This window comes from Ailuropoda melanoleuca, chromosome 1, assembly GCF_002007445.2.
Source record: "Ailuropoda melanoleuca isolate Jingjing chromosome 1, ASM200744v2, whole genome shotgun sequence".
NCBI classification, from domain to species: Eukaryota; Metazoa; Chordata; class Mammalia; order Carnivora; family Ursidae; genus Ailuropoda; species Ailuropoda melanoleuca.
The window spans coordinates 91,261,518-91,278,503 of record NC_048218.1 but is presented as its reverse complement, the minus strand read 5'-3'; the positions used below and the strand labels follow the sequence as shown (position 1 = coordinate 91,278,503).

Genomic DNA, 16,986 nt, shown 5'->3' with positions numbered 1-16,986 from the left:
AGAGAAAACCTGCCCACACGGCGTGAGGCCACCAGAGGAAATGCTGCACCGTCCAATGCGCCCCTCTGTTCTTTCCCTTGGGGGACACAAAGCTCATGTGCTCCCTAACTGTAGAATCCAAAAAGGGGGAAACCTAAAAAGTGTGCGGACAACACACCAGGGCAGATGCTTCCATCGGCCTCAGGGCCTATGAGTGACTCACAGGACTAGTCATGGACCAAGCACCACGAACTCACCGACCGGTCACGCCAGGATAGTCACACCTAGGAGCACTGCCTGGCACACGGGATTTATGCAGCCTATTTCCGGGGACTGTTTCTATAAGGGAAAGATAGTGTCTCGGTTCTCCCTTTCCCATACAATTTGGAGTTTAGGAAGAGGAATGCTTGGAGAACGTATTTATTGATTTTTATCTTTCATTGAACAAATAATTTCAACCTCATTTTAGGTCCGACTTAGTTTGACTAAATTGATGTAAACATGCACCTCCACTTGGCCTTGGGATCTCTATAGGCGGAAGTTTCTAGCACTGGCCGGTGAGATAGGAAATCGTAGTTCTACAGAGATCTGTCACAAACCAGCCGTGTGCCTCAGGCACGTCACTTTACCTCTCTGAGCCTCAATATTTTCATCTGTAAAAACAGCTTTGGGGCCAGGCGGTATCTGAGAACACTTACTGCTGTGCTTCTATGACTTTCTGCCATTTAAGTATTTGCGTAAGTAGTTATATAGTAGAAACCAACCAACACATTTCACGGAGCTTAGCAAAGCCCCATTCCTGGAGCCGGCTCCCCACCTCACCCCCCCCCACCATGTGAGAACAGAGCTGTCGAGGCTGTTGCCCAGCACCTACTTCAGTCCCGGATTCCATCTCCTGGGAATGGGTGGAGACGCGCCCCAGGCCCTCGGTTGGTGTGCCGGCTGGGGAATGGCTCTGCTGTACCAGGTCTGGGAGATTGATGTGGCCAGCGAAGCCATTGCTGTCACTGTGGCCAGATCGCTTCTTTTCTCCAGATGTCTGAGGGAGCACAACACATGGGGAGCATTAGATAGGGAGGACAAAGGCCATGGAGTGATGTCACCCCACACACAGCACAAGCACAATGGTCTCCAAATGGACTCACTGGGGTGTGTGGGAAGATAACATTCACATTTCTGTTTTACTAAGAAAATGAAGAAGTTAAACTTTGCTACTATTTAGTATATGGACTGACAATGGAGCCTTTTGCTTCTGCATGAGGGGCCTTCAGGGCCACACAGGATGTGGGGGTTCCCTGGGGGAAGACAGGAATGCCGCACGCAGGTGGAGGGGCTGAGTACCCGAGGTGTGCATTGGCTCGGTCCCCTTCTGCCATATCCGTGTGTGTGCCTGTGAGCACACCAGTTAACTGCATTTGCAGATTATATTACCAGGTTGCAAACACAAACCCACAAGACACATACAAGACCGAAAATATTGCTGAAATGAAGAGGATGGGATGAGATAATGCTAATAATCCATGTACCACGTACCCCAAGAAAATGCAGAGATGTCAACCAGACTCACAGGGCTTTGTCAGTTGTGAACTTAAAACAATGATTAATGAATCAGATCTGACAGGAGTTACAAAAAAATGTACTGAAATAATATACAGATTATTTGAAACCATGGGTTTATGTCCGCTATTAATATTGAATCTCTCATAAGCAATTATGGTGCTGTGTAGTAAAAAAATGGAAGTCATCATGACTAGCAAAGCATTTGAAATATTGTTTATGGCATCCCTTTTTAATGTCCTTTCAAGGTATTTTATAATATACATAAAATATGTGCAGTAGGACACACACATGATTTGCAAATAAATACACTGTAATTATGGGGCACTGGGGTGGCTCAGTCAGTGTGGCGTCTGACTCTTGATTTTGGCTCAGGTCATGGTCTCAGGGTTGTGAGATCGAGCCTCACATGGTGCTTAAGATTCTCTCTCTCTCCCTCTCCCTCTGCCCCTCTCCCCACTTCTCCCAACTCCTAGGTCCATGCTCTTTCTCTCTCTCTCTCTTAAAAAAAATACATTGTAATTATGTGGCATGCTTTAAAATTTTTACTGATAGGGTTGTACGACCTAACAAGTTTGGAAACCACTGCTCTGGAAGCAAAGCCGCCTCCCAAAAATGCCAGGGAGAAATGCAGGATTAAAAGACAACTCTGCTTCCTGAAGGCCAGTGCCCACCCTGTAGGCCTGGCTAGTACTGTGCTAACTGACGTAACAGCTATGCGACCAGCTCCCAGAGGTTTCTTAGAGCAGACCTGACTAAGTAACAAGTCCCTTCTTCACCTTTGCTTTCATTCCCTCATTCACCTAACATTTCTGAGTGCCTACTGAGTGTGACGCGTTTTGCTGAACATGGCGGAATGAGCCAGGATCAGGGCAGGCAGAAGCACTCCCCGCTTTCTTTGGGGCTGGCTGGCATGGGCTCACTGGCCTGACGTCCCCCTTCCAGAGCCTGGCCTGGTCTTGCAATGACCACTCTGTACCTGCTTCTGGCTAAAAGTGAAAGGAGGCACTTTTTGAGGGGGAGAGGACACAGATCCCCAAGTTCCTGAAGGGGTGCATGTAATGGGTGTTGCCAGGGAGCTTGAGAAATAACTGGAAAGCGGAAGCATGCTCTGTTTCTTGGCAACACTGCTCCGGAGAGGGGTCTTTTCTGGATTCATTCTGTCCCGGTGCTCATCCACAACGGGTACAAGTGCTTGTTCTCAGAACTGAACGCTTTGTCTTTTTTTTTTTTTTTTTTAAAGATTTTTTATTTATTTGACAGAGAGAGAGACAGCCAGTGAGAGAGGGAACACAAGCAGGGGGAGTGGGAGAGGGAAGAAGCAGGCTCCCATCGGAGGAGCCTGACGTGGGGCTCGATCCCATAACGCCGGGATCACGTCCTGAGCTGAAGGCAGACACTTAACCACTGTGCCACCCAGGCGCCCCTAAACGCTTTGTCTTCTAAATGACATTTATGTCATTTAGACATAATGTCTCCAATTTTATGTGTACCGGGCAGCTTTTCCTTCCTTGTAACTTCTGTTCAAATACTGAAAGGCTTTTTAACATTTCCCCCTAATCTCCCAGTAGCATAAATCACACATGGTGTCTCTTTAGAGTTTTACAGGCTCTCTATTCTACCCCTAGCATTTTGCCTCAAGCCAAAAATGGATGCAGACACATTGCTTATCAAAGAAAGACAGAAGAGACTAATAGGGGAAAAGGCCGAGACAGTGAGAAGCCTGAAGGAATCCAGTGGTGACCCCTGAGTCTCCCCACTCTGAGTCATCAGCCTTTGTCCATTCAGCCAGCTCCTTACAATTAAATACCTTCTGTGTGCCAGGCACTCTGCTGGGAATGCAGAGATAAATGCACAAGAGCCCTGCCCCCTAGGACCTCCTTGCAGAGCCCAACAACTTCTATTGTCTTTCCACTCTCACCATTTCCATGGGGGTGGGCACTAAGATGTTCCGACCAACAATACGTATCCCGGACCATGCCAAATGCTTTAGGTATGGTATTCTGCACAGCCCGTAAGATAACACCATGGGTTGGCTTTCATTATCCTCATTTTACAGATGGAAAAACTGCCCTGCAAAGAATTCAGTTGACTTGCTCCAAGTACATGGGTTCTAAGTGCTGCAGTGGGGGGCTGTCTGGTGGCAGAGCCCAGGTGCTCTGGGCTGCGGCCATACGAGGTGGCTCTGCTCTCGGCCGTAGATGATCAGACCTGGAGTGGACACGTGAACCACACAGGATCAAATTCCCTTTTGCATTTAATGTTGGGTCTGAGAGACACTGGTCAGTTTCTGCTGGACAGCTGAACTGGGCGCCTATCTTGCAACTGGGGGGCGGGGAGAAGTGAGAGCTTGTGCATGCAGAGGGAGAGAAAGCGGGTTTGTAGACCAGACAGAACAAAGGAGCAATGGAGGAAAGAGAAACAAGGGAAAGGAGAGACCGGCATCGAGGGAAGCAAAGATGAGGGTAAGGAGAGACAGGCAGGGAGAGCCAGAGAGAGGCACACGAAGCTGCCTGGACTCCTGCTCCTTTTTAGTTTCTGGTTCCAGCACTGCAGAGTCCCAACTTACTCTTCGCCTTTGGATCCCTTGTATGAAATGCCTCTGAATTTTTTATTCCCCTATCTCTGATACCTACCCCACCTTTTCTCCCCACCTTAAGCTGTTTTAAGTGGGTTCTTTTTCCTATTATTTACTATTACCAGCTGGTCAGTAAGAAAGATGCTATGGACAGAGGCCCATGGAGTCCCAAGAGAGGCTTCAAGGAGAAAGGGAAGGCTGAGCCAGACCCAGGGAACCTGCTGGGTGACGAGTGGGCAGCGGGGGCAGTGGGGAAGGGAGAAGAGCTCTTCTGGCAAATGGATGGAAGTGGGAGATGACAGCTGGTGCGGTGGGTTCTAGAACTAGAGTAGGGAAAGGTCCTATAGGGCCATCGGATAGGGAGAGAGACAACCACAGGGCCTGGGTGTGCATAAATTTGTGCATCTTGGCAAGACTGTGGGTAGTAGAGCCAGCACCCTCTGGAACCATCTTGTCTTCTTGAGTGAGAATGCAGACATGAGTGACTTCTTGATGTCCATCTTGGGGAACTGAATGACAGCACCCTATAAGCTAAGTTCTGTTATGAGTTTTTCTTTTCTTTTCTTACTGTTTTGTCAGGGACATACTTTAATTTGCATTCAACTTTTTAATACCTGCTCCTTTAATGGATTCCAACTCAAGGTTTGTTATTTTAAAAGCCCGCCTTTGGGAAAAGTGGAACGTCAGAAACTGAGAGACAGAAAGATTTTGGGCCCTCAATAGATCAAATTCATATAAGACCCTGGTGAGTGCTATTTTCAAAGTGATTGGCTGTGGTCATAAAATACTGGAGTGCTTTAAATAACATGGAACCGTCTGGATATGTCTGGCAACTGAACTGAAAATGTGCCTTCTGATAATCTTCTTCAAGGTACTGACTCTGTCATAAAGACTCAAGCAAATTTTAAACTGCATTAGAAATCAGAGTCCTTTTATTTGGAGTCAGAGAGTAACTCACTCCAGAACATTTTCCCTCAAGTTTTCCAAGTAGCAAGTTATAGTGACGGCAGCCTTTAATACTTGCATTGGAATTATCCACTCACCACACCGGGAGATTTACACACCAGTGCTATGCCATCGACTGCAGCCAAGTCCATTTCTTATTTAAGGCTTACATGAGAGGACTCTTTAAAAGCCTACTTCAAAGATTCGGCAAGGCCATATAATGAAATTCTAGCAAGTTGCTTTGTGAACTACTCTTCCAGTGACAGCCCTACTGCCAATTATTATTTCAAAGGCCTTATTCATCTCAAAACTACAGCTCCTTTCTTTCTTGGGGAGCAAAGGCTGCTATTATGGTTTCCCAAACTCTCCTGGATGAAGAATGACAGATGATACACATTGTTTCAGAGGCAAGAGTGGGGACTGATAACGAGTAAAAGAAGAACTCAGTTCTGTGGTGACAGCGAGATAAAATAAAATAGAGTTGACCCTTGAACAACATGGGAGCCGGGGCACTTGAAAATCCGAACAGAACTTTTGACTTCCCAAAAGCTTAACTTCCACTGTTGACCGGAGGCCTTATCAATAACATCCCAGTTGATTAACGCATATTCTGTACACGTATTAAATATATATATATGCATGTATTTTTATAATAAAGTCAGCTAAAGGAAAGAAAATCATAAGGACAAGAAAACACAGTTACAGTATTAGACCATATTTTCCAAAAAAATGCACATGGGAGCGGATCTACACAGTTCATCCTCGTGCTGTTCGGGGTCGCCTGCGTGTGCAGTTACTGAATGCTTCTGGGTATTAACTCACTGACCCCCCAGTCACCCCATGAGAGTCATCTACTATTATTTATGAAATTTTACAGATGATAACACGGGCCCAGGGGACATCAAGTCATGTTTGCCCAATATTACCAGCCATTACTTTCCTTCCAGGCAAAGATTTGGTGTCAAGCTTGCATGACGACGAGGAAGTGAGAAAGAAGAGAAGACAGATTCTGATTTGTCAAGGCCCTGCCGGTTGGCATGGACGCCGTGAGGAAGTCCTGCCTGTGGGACCTCAAATGAAATGATGTGCTTCGAGTTTAAAAAAAACAAAATCATACAAATTGCCAAGGTACATTTTCAAGGAGATCTGCATTTTTCTGTGTTCTTTCATCAAAATAGCTTAATAGCCTTTTTAATGTGGACTTAATTAGCTAAGATGAAATCACCATTTCTTGGAACTTCTAAGCATTTTCTCCATAAAATCCACAAGGATAAAGCCATTGGGGGGGGAGGACGCATAACAAGGCCTCGGATGCTGCTGAGCGAGCCCATTCATTTCTGTTTTCCTGCTGTAGGAAACATCTGGGTTTGCCAGTTTTATATCCTCAAGTTCAAATTCTATATTCCGATTTGCATAGCTCCTACTGAAGAACTTGGACTAATGTAATTAAGTCACACTGCAGAAGCTTAGAAGGATACAGGAAAGGGAGGCGGTGGACCATTAAAATCACTCAGCCATTGAGAAGCACAGGTTCCCCCTGCCCCCCCACCCCCATTCACAAGGCTTAAACTACATGCCGTAAGCATTCTCCATGAAAGCTCTAATATCGAAACCACTCAAGAAATGCACTTCCTCTGCACAGTTTTTATACCAACTTACCTCTCTTATCATCAGGGTTCCTTCTCTTGAAATACTGCTGCTGAAAGTGTCCGCATGAGAGGTCTCCAGCCCGTGCGTGCCGACCATTCCCACATTGTACTGCTCGGTGCTCCCGGGGGCTCCTGTTGGTCTGAGATGGGAAGGGACAATATTAACAGCAATCTATGTTTAGGGAATGCCTGTTTCTTGGTGTCCTGAATGGGTGTCCCACTTCTGTAGCACCCTCTCCTCACCTGCTCTCCATGCAGCAGCCCTAGCAAGCAAGCTTCCGACTCTCCAAGGACCAGACTGCCGCCGGCCATGTCAGAGGCCTCCAGGATCCACAGGTTTCCAAGCCCTCCCTACTCCTTCCACCAGCAGGCACCCTGACCTGCACTTTGCACATGGTGTTACCAATAATAGCTTTTGATTATGGAAAATTCCTACAGACTTCTGTATGTTCCAAATCACCTCTCTACAGAATTCTTTTATTTTTTTAATTTTTAATTTTTTTTGAAGTTCATTTATTTATTTAAGTAATCTCTACACCCAATGTGGGGCTTGAACTCACAACCCTGAGATCAGGAGTCCCATGTTCTTCCAACTGAGCCAGCCAGGCGCTCCCAGAATTCTTTTTAAAAGGCATGGTATCTTCCTTCAAATCCTAAGGTTCACTCTTCAAACTGTTGCTCCTTATACTTGACTTCTAGCATCTCAAGGAAGCTCTTTAAGTCAATTCTTAGCTCTCAAGTTCAATGACTGCTCTTTGATACTTTGGGTATTTGGCTTCTTGTCTGTCTACTATTACTGACCCTTCTACTGCATCCTTCTCTGCTCCCGACCATGGCACTCTTCTGCTTTCGACCTTCAGGAGCTCCCAATTAACCAGAGGATAAACCTGTGGCTTACAAGCCTTCCTTTATCTGGTCCTTGCCTATTTCTCTAGCCTGTGGTTTCAACAAAACCTACCTTCCATTTTTAACTCGAACAACATGTGAGTTCTAGTAGTTTCCTACATGCACCATGCTACCAAAACCCTTGGGCAACTTTAGTCTATCTTCTCTTCCTGAATGGTTCTTTTACATTCTCTCCTTCCCTTTGGGTAACTCCTCCTTTAAACTGCAGTTCAGGCACTCCCAAACCCCACCCTAGCCCCACTGGGATGGTATAGGTGGCTGTCCACTCCACTTCCACATTAGCCTCTGCACGCCTCTAACCATGCACTCAATACACAGTCCAGAGCTCAGTACTGTCGGTATCTTCAGGGCCAACCGCTGTGCCTGGCAGGTGGGTGACATCCAGTAAATGTTTTATAAGTCAACAAAGACTTTGTTTAATAACTAGCAAACATTTCACTCAAGTTTATTGTCAAAAGATAGCTCTTTTATGAATTGATGAGCAATCAGCTATGAAAATAATTATTATCATGTTTAAAGTATCCTCAATAACTAATACTGAGTTTTGTCTTTTTAAAATTTAAAAAGTAACTTTGGCATTGGATCACTTTTATATATGGGCTATGCCAAAATAATTTTCTTATAACTGTTATTACAGGATAACTAAAACATTTGTTCAGATATGTCACTGAACTTTATAGTATGGGCAGTGAACTTTGATGTATGTGAATAAAAATAAATCATTTAGCAGGTTGGGGGATCCCAGGAAAGAAGGCAGACTGTGAAAAGAGAATCTAATTGCATTACAAACATATTTAAAAACTCTCACTGAGCGGGGGATGGGGAAAAGGTTGACCTAAGTATTTCTGGAAATAAGTGGAGTCTCATAAGACTAAAAATAAAAGGAACTGCTTGTAAGCACTGTACTCCAACTGAAGTTGTTGCCCATAGGCAGACAGGTTAAGCATTTTGATACTTCTATCCATGTGCACTGGAAGTGAACAACTAAGCAAATGCTGGCAGATGGTGAGAGCCTGGTTTCCCACTCTTGGTGTGGGAATTTCCAAGTAAGGAAGGGGAGAGGGCAAGAATGATCCGTGTGTTAATGAATCAGAGTTGGAGATATCAGGATAAACTTTTATTTAATGTAATACAGATGGCTATATGTAGAAACATTTATAGATATGTATACATAATGGGTTAATACACACATATATATTTTCTTGCTCCGTCAGCTAGAGGGCCTAAAAGAAATGATACACCAGTAGCAACGAGCACCCCAAGTGCCCGTATCTTGGTTCTGATATCTGATATCGTTCTTTAATAAAAGGAATCAAGGCTCCCAGGAGCAATGGCTGATTCCAGGACTAGAACAAGAAATACACAAGGTAAGCCTGGAGCACCTTATAGTGTCAGAAGGCAAAGAAGTGCTTGATGTCAGCCACAGCGGTATAGAAGCCAACTGAGGGGCGCCTGGGTGGCTCAGTCGGTTAAGAGTCTGCCTTCGGCTCAGGGCGTGATCCCAGGGTCCTGGGATCGAGCCCCGCATTGGGCTCCCTGCTCCGCTGGGAGCCTGCTTCTTCCTCTCCCACTCCCCCTGCTTGTGTTCCTTCTCTCGCTGGCTGTCACTCTCTCTGTCAAATAAATAAATAAATAAAATCTTAAAAAAAAAAAAAGAAGCCAACTGAAAGAGCGTCCAGTGGTTGACGGTGGAACAATTTAAGCAGCAAAGCAAAGTATCAGATCATAATCCAAAGTACAAAATAAATATCCATGAGTCTATATTGATATAAATAAATGACTGAATAAATTAATAAAGAGAGGAGATAAATCTCTGCCGAATAATTTCAAATAAATTATGTAGAGACTCCATCCTAAAGGAACGTAACTCCTCACTCCTTAAGTGCAGGCGGTGCACGCTGGCTTCCCTCCAAAGACTGCAGTGTGGAAAGGAGGAGAAATTACATTACAGCAGAGAAACCTGACAAGCATTACCTCAGCCAGATATCAAGGTCAATGTCAATCGTCCTAAGTCACATTTATAGTACACACCCTTGATATGAAGTGATAAAAATGACATGTGACCTCTGTGATCTTTCTCCTCCAAATCCATAACCTGAGTCTAATCATGACGAGAACATCAGATAAATTCCAGCAGAGTGGAATTTCTATGGTATTCCTAATTAGTACTCCTCAAAACTGCCAAGTTCATTAATAACAAAGGGAGTCTGAGAACCTGTCACAGCCAACAGGAGTAACTAAACAACTAAATGTAACATGGTATCCTGGATGGGATACTGATACATAAAAATGGATTTTAGATAAAAACTAAGGAAATCTGAATAAACTATTAAATATATCAATTTTGGTTTATTAATTGTAACATATGTACATACTAATTATAGTGCTTATAATAGGGATAACTGAGTGCAGGGGGTAGGAGGAGTAACAGGGACTTTGTACTATCTGCTCAATTTTTTTTGTGAATTTAAAACTGTTCTAAAAAATAAAGTTTATTAATAATAAAAGAATGAAAAAAGGCAATGATTAAAAAAAAAACCACTCGGACCAAAACCACTAAAACATTTTATAGTTAAAGTAATCCTTTGTTCTAAAAATTATGTCCAAGACAGAGTCTGGGTGGGAACAATTAGTTGTCCAATTCCTATAGACTATAACAAAACAAAACAAAACAAAACACTTCCACTGATTAGAAGGAAAACTACAGGAAATTTACTGTGATGAGGCCACAGATTTAGAACAACATTAATAGGATTTGTCGAAGTGTTCCTGTAAGTACTGATTTAATTCAATTCAATACACATTTATTGAACACCTGCTATATGAACAGCCCTTGGTTTGGCATTGGGTAGGGGTGCCGGGGTGGCTCAGTCGTTAAGTGTCTGACTTGATTTCGGCGCAGGTCACTATCTCAGGTCGTGAGATCAAGCCTCACACTGGGCTCTGCACTGGGCATGGAGCCTGCTTAAGATTCTCTCTTAGCATCCAAAGTGCATAAAAACATGACATGAATACTAAAATACAAGGCAGGATGTAAGTGGGAATGCAAAACAGAGGAAGAGGTCATTGCAAGAAAAGGTGCAACACTGGACAAGTCCAAGGCATTTATTCGCAAGGGCTGATTGGTCAGTTTGGCTGGAGCGTGAGGCGATCGCGAGCCCCAGGGATGAAGAGGGTTGTAGGGTACTAGGATACCGCATGACCAGAGCCACGCTTCTACAACACTAGTAAGACCAGACTCGGAAAAACGGACGGGAGGGCAGAGAGGACCACAGGCAAGGAAGGGGAGCACTACAACAGCCTGGGAGGGCAACAGGGTCAGAACGATGGCTTTCCAGTGATAACGGAATGAAGAGGACACACAATAAATGGCTTTCATTGTCCAGACTGCATTTTATAAGACTGTACAGAACTCAAGGGCTATGCTAGCAGGGGATGGTCCTAATGGTTATGACTGGGCCTCACGTGTACTGTTCTGAAGCACAGACACTTGGGGAAGATGCTGATACAAGAGGATCTTGTGGGGCCTGCCTGATCTGATGCAAACCAACTTAGCACTTTTCCTTCCCTTCCTCCTGTTCTAGAAAGCTTTTGTTTTTTTCCTGATTATAAAAATAGTAAATGCTCATCATAAAATTGGGGATCTACATAAAATAAAAGCCACTCATAGTTGTATAATTAAGAGGTAATCACTTTTGTAATTTTAGTCTATTTCCCTCCACCCATTACTCTTCTATGCATGAGGCATTGGGAAATAGTGCCGTTGGTTAGTTAGGGAAGTAATCTCACTTATGTACACTCTTACAAGTTCTACCTTATACTATAAATACGAAACCAGCGCTGTCCATAAAATAAGTTGTTTTGAGCATCAGGATCCACAGCTGTTTGACTGAACGGCTGGGCTCCGTTTCTGAGAAGCTCTTTTTGTATACATTTCAAGGCAGCAAACTATGTTGCTGTATATGTATATGTATGTATATGTATATCTATGTACATGTATGTATATGTATATGTATGCATATGTGTGTATATGTATGTGTATGTATATATATGTATATGTATCTGTATATCTATGTATATCTATGTATATCTATGTATATATGTATGTATATGTATGTGTATGTGTATGTATATCTATGTATATGTATATCTATGTATATGTATATCTATCTCTCTCTCTAAAAATATGTAGCACAGAATGTAAAGGCTTATCTTAACAATAGAAAATAAAAATGATAAGAATGTATATAAGTCTTCTAACTCTGAAATACCCTATTCCAAAAGAAACAATCGTTTTATAATGAATTTTTTTAATATGTGAAATTTCTTAGTATACAGCTATCATGCTATGGCAGAACAGACTGCATATATTTTATATTCACAAAAATGCACATATTTACCAAACTGGAATAAACACACATACACACACCCACACACTTGTATCCTGACTTGTCTCTAAGTATATCTCCTATATCATTAACTATTTTAAGTGTTCTTTAGTGGATGATCATTTTAATCTGTCCAAAATTTATCAGTTGTTTAAGAGCCATGTCAACTTTTGCCTCCATTATATGCATTCAATGATAGCCCATTCATTATTTCTGGATGACAGTAATAGATCCTCTGAATTGCTTTACCAGTGTCTAGCCTGTTCTTTTTACAAATCATCTTGCCGAAATGAGTTCTCTCAAACATAGCACTGATCATGTCACTTCCCAGCCCAGGGGGCCTTCCACGGTTCCCAACGGCCACATGATAAAGCACACACTTCTTGGTCTGGTTTCACTGGTCCAGACCACCCCCCTCCCACCCCCATACACCTGACATTCCTACCCAAGTCAACCTTCTGTGCCTTTACTTCCATTTCCCCTTGCCTGAGATTCTAATATTGCCCCACGTTCCCTCTCTCTTGATGACAGTTACTTGTGAACGTGTCTTTCTTCTGGATTGGGCTATAAACTCCAGGAAGCCAGGACTTGCCAATTTCAGTTCAGTGCAATTAAATATAAATCAAAGTCACTGAAGACCACCTCTATTCCAGACACCATGCAAGGTGTTAAGAGTAGGGATTAAGAAGATGTGGTCCATATATACAATGGAATATTACTCAGCCATCAGAAAGAACGATTACCCAACATTTGCAGCAACATGGACGGGACTGGAGGAGATTATGCTAAGTGAAATAAGTCAAGCAGAGAAAGACAATTATCATATGGTTTCACCCATTTATGGAACATAAGAAATAGCAGGAAGATCGGTAGGAGAAGGAAGGGAAGAAGAAAGGGGAGGTAAACAGAAGGGGGAATGAATCATGAGAGACTATGGACTCTGGGAAACAAACTGAGGGCTTCGAGGGGAGGGGGATGGGGGAATGGGATAGGCTGGTGATGGGTATTAAGGAGGGCACATATTGCATGGAGCACTGGGTGTTATACGCAAATAATGAATCATGGAACATTGCATCAAAAACTAAGGATATACTGTATGGTGACTAATATAGCATAATAAAAAATTATTATTAGGGGAAAAAAAAAGGAGTAGAGAGATGAATGAGACACAGTCCTCACCCTCAGGGGTCTCAGAGCCCAGAGAGGGAGACAACGTGTAATAAATATCCTGATTCGGCACTACACGAAACTGCGGGAATATGCTCCAGGTCCAGGGGCCACCCAGAGGAAGGTACAGGCGCCCTCTGTGCAGGCTGGGCTGTAAGCAGGTGATTTCCAAAGGGACAGGAGGGTACTTCTGTAGTGAGGGAAGAAGTGGGTGTGCCCTTACCTGCAGCAGGGTCAACACTGTCAACAGCCTTGCCAAATATGACAGGGCTTCAAAATTGACTGAACATCTCTTCCAAGGCTGTCTTTGGCCATTCTTAAAAATATTTTAGATTAGTCAGAAGTTTCCACATATCATCTTGTTTCTCTCCAACTGGAATATACACTTTTCGAAGGCAGAATGCGTGTGTGTGCCCTTGCTGAATGTCTGAAAGCCCTCAATATGGTGTGGAACACAGAGTGGAAGTTTTATCAATATTTTAAGTTCATAATCCACCCCTCATCCTGGTAGTTGGAGGCTCAGTGCTTCAGGGAATTCAAAACATCTGTTAGAAAAATGAACCAGGGGCGCCTGGGTGGCACAGCGGTTAAGCATCTGCCTTCGGCTCAGGGCGTGATCCCGGCATTGTGGGATCGAGCCCCACATCAGGCTCCTCTGCTATGAGCCTGCTTCTTCCTCTCCCACTCCCCCTGCTTGTGTTCCCTCTCTCGCTGGCTGTCTCTATCTCTGTCAAATAAATAAATAAAATCTTTAAAAAAAAAAAAAAAGAAAAATGAACCAAAGCTGAGTCAAGACAAAAACTGAAAGGACCAGCATTTTTGCAGAAATGTTTTGGATTAGTGATTTTGCCGCTAGAACAATTTTATTTGCTGTTAAAAAAGCAATTTAATGCAATTTGTTTCAAATGTCATATTTTAGCACATTTATGGTTGTCAATAACTGTGTAATCAAGAGCAGAACAACAAGTGTAAGTTTTCAGCTATGATAATTAGATTTGCCTCTCAGAATTGCTTGTATATAGTGACTGTTAATCAATGGATGACATTCCCTGCAGACTGGCCAGCCCTCTCTCTCCAATCTCTGCTGGACAGGGCAGTAATCTGTGACCTGATAGGCATCGTCTCTGCGGGGAGTGAGAGTAGTGTGACGGCCACTACTAGCAGCCGAGCCAAAGACATGGAGGTGAATGAAGAGCAAAGCTGGAATCGTCAGTGTCTCACTCGGTCAAATTTATAGCAAATCAGAGCAACAGCACCTTGTGTTTATCTGGGGGAGGAAGTGAGAAATGGATGTGAGTGTGACTGTCTGAATCTGTTGTTTAAACAGGAGAAGCAATAAGGCAGAGGAATTCTCTCATAGGACCCTGTCCAATGGGAACATAAAGAGTGAGCCTCTCCCTCACGAAACAAAGAAAAGGAGTAAAGGCTATCACATAAGTAAATGATAAGGGAAATGCAGGCAGGCATAAATGCAGGTATAAATAGCCACAAGGAGACTGCAAAGAAATGGACAGAACATGGTGGGGGTGGGGGGCAAGTCACAGACCACAGAGAAGAAGATCACATAAGAGAGGCAGTGAAGAAGAAGAAAATGATAACTAGGATATATTTAGGGGAAACACTCAGAAGGTTCTCTGCAGGACGGTCTGAATCCGGAATCTTTTGCTAGGATGCTAACCCACGCTGCCACGTGCATTCCTCCTTACGTAGTGGGGGGGGGGATGGAATATGTCTCCTGTTGTTAATTTTAACTCCTAAATATCATTGCCCAAAATTCTGCTCTTGCAGTTCTAGGGGCACAGGCAAGTGACAACAGTCTGGTTGTCAATATCATTTTCCCCGGAGATGACAAGAACCACTCAAATGTCACCAGAGGGAGAGTCAATCCCACAAGAGCACCTGGATAAAGCAAACACAGTAGGAACATCGTTGTGTATTCCAGACGACGGTGTCCGTGGAGAGAGGTAACTATAGGACTATGCTCTGATAAAAACTCAAACCCCCAAAGTCGGTTGATCCTGCCAGAGGCCCATAAATGATCCTCTATTTAATTCACATTTCTTGTCCTTTCATTTTGGAGACCTCGCCCGCCCCGGCCGACATGTGAAAAGCAGCCCTCTTACATCAGTCTGGGTATGTCACTGACAGCCACCGTCCCGTCGTGGGTCTCACTCTCTCCATCTTCCTCCTCTTCATCACTACTTTCCGACTCCTCACTGGAGGAGGAGTAATCAGTCACCTTCTTCAGCGGGCGGTTTGTTTCTTCAATTCGGAGTTCTCGTAATTCTTTGGCTAATGCCGTCAGATCCTACAAAAGAAAAGTTCGTTTGGCATGTATGAATCGTAGAGGGGACCAAAGTCACATCTCTCAGCAAGTCAGTGCTCCAGCTTAAGCAACAAGAAAAGAAAGCTCTAGATAGAACTGTTACAAACATAGTGGCTGCATGGAGCGAAGAAAACGATGTTTGTAGCGCAGAGAAGCTAGAAAAGAAAGATGGAATAAATTTAAACCGTGTTCAAAACCAATGGCTCGACTGAGATGGTTCAGGTCTGAATATACATGCGTATATATGTGTATGTGCGGTGTGTGTACACATATATACAAATGCTGGGTTCTCATTTTGGGAAGGTGAAGTTGGTCACCCTCAGAGTGAAGGGGAAAACACATGGGCTGAGCAATTGTTCCCCAAGATTTTAGGACTCCTGCCCAAGCCATGGTCGTGGGCTTTCCCCTCTTTGATTGCTACTGTACCAAAATCTAGCATCAGTCACAGAACAGAGTAATTCCCACGGTTCCAGCTACTACAATGACTCATTTGGTGTGTCATCACTCCCTGGAGAGCAGAGGCACTGAATCAAATAATGGCCCACCCCCAAGCCCAGTGCCACTGAAACTTAGAGCCCCAGAGCTGAGTTAATCAGAGGAACAACCAAAAAAAAAAAAAAGGAATTCTCTTCCAGAACGATAGGTGTTTCATTTTCTTTTGTTTAAAACTATAGTCACCTGGCAGAAACCCTCGTGAGGAATACTGAAATGAATGTGCAAACACCAAAGAGGAAGAGATCGTTTTTCAGGCTTCCATGAGTATGATGCAGTCTTTAGCCTTATGGAGGTGATGGTGTGGTATCTAGTCACAAGGCACATTGCAGGCAGTGTGCTGGATCTCTGACTACCTTTGACTTCACATGCTTTCAGAGCAATGCAGACGGCAGCAGTCCTGCGGAAGCATGGACGCTCTAATTTGCATGGGTTACACTGCCTGTGGCGCATGGCATGCAAATGAGGAAAAAGCAATTGGACATCAGTCTTACCATTTCTCCCTACATTAGTGACCCATGTGGGAATCAGAGCATTCAGTGAGAGACAGGGCATTAGGGAGAAAGAAACTCATTGAAAGATACTGAATCCCACACTTTTCTTATGGCCATATTCTCTCTTTATTTCAATTCAGAAATGTATTTATTTGTCCAATTCACCTGAATGTCAGATTAGAGCAATGCGGATGATCTAAATGGCATCTCCTAAACTAGCCTAATTGGTTAGAAGAAACACCGTGATGAATGTGTACAGTTAAATTATAAATGTAATTTTATTTGGGGAAGATCACAAATCATCATGTTTCCTTACCATCCCTCTATGTCAGGCATTACTATGTTGGTTAAGATGAAGGGAGGAAACGTTTCAGGTGTTTCATTTGGTCTAGAAATTTAGGAAGTTCAAGGTAGTAAGTGGAGGAGCCATTTCTTCTAATTTCATCATAAAATCAAAGGAACACAATCATGGCTTTTACATTTGTTCTGAAGTCACTTGAAGCAC

The 16,986-nt window shown here is 43.5% G+C and overlaps 1 protein-coding gene across 10 annotated transcripts in view; it reads right to left on the bottom strand.

Moving 5' to 3' along the window:
- Nucleotides 1–16,986, bottom strand: part of TNIK (TRAF2 and NCK interacting kinase) — a 375,612-nt gene that overhangs the window by 20,077 nt on the left and 338,549 nt on the right. For all 10 annotated transcript variants that reach the window (XM_034662856.1, XM_034662873.1, XM_019801364.2 and 7 more), the window contains 3 exons: nucleotides 15,293–15,477; nucleotides 6,719–6,848; nucleotides 854–1,018 (listed from right to left, as the gene is read on the bottom strand). In XM_034662856.1, coding sequence (XP_034518747.1) covers nucleotides 854–1,018; nucleotides 6,719–6,848; nucleotides 15,293–15,477 — 480 coding nt within the window. The remainder of the gene's footprint in view (nucleotides 1–853; nucleotides 1,019–6,718; nucleotides 6,849–15,292; nucleotides 15,478–16,986) is intronic.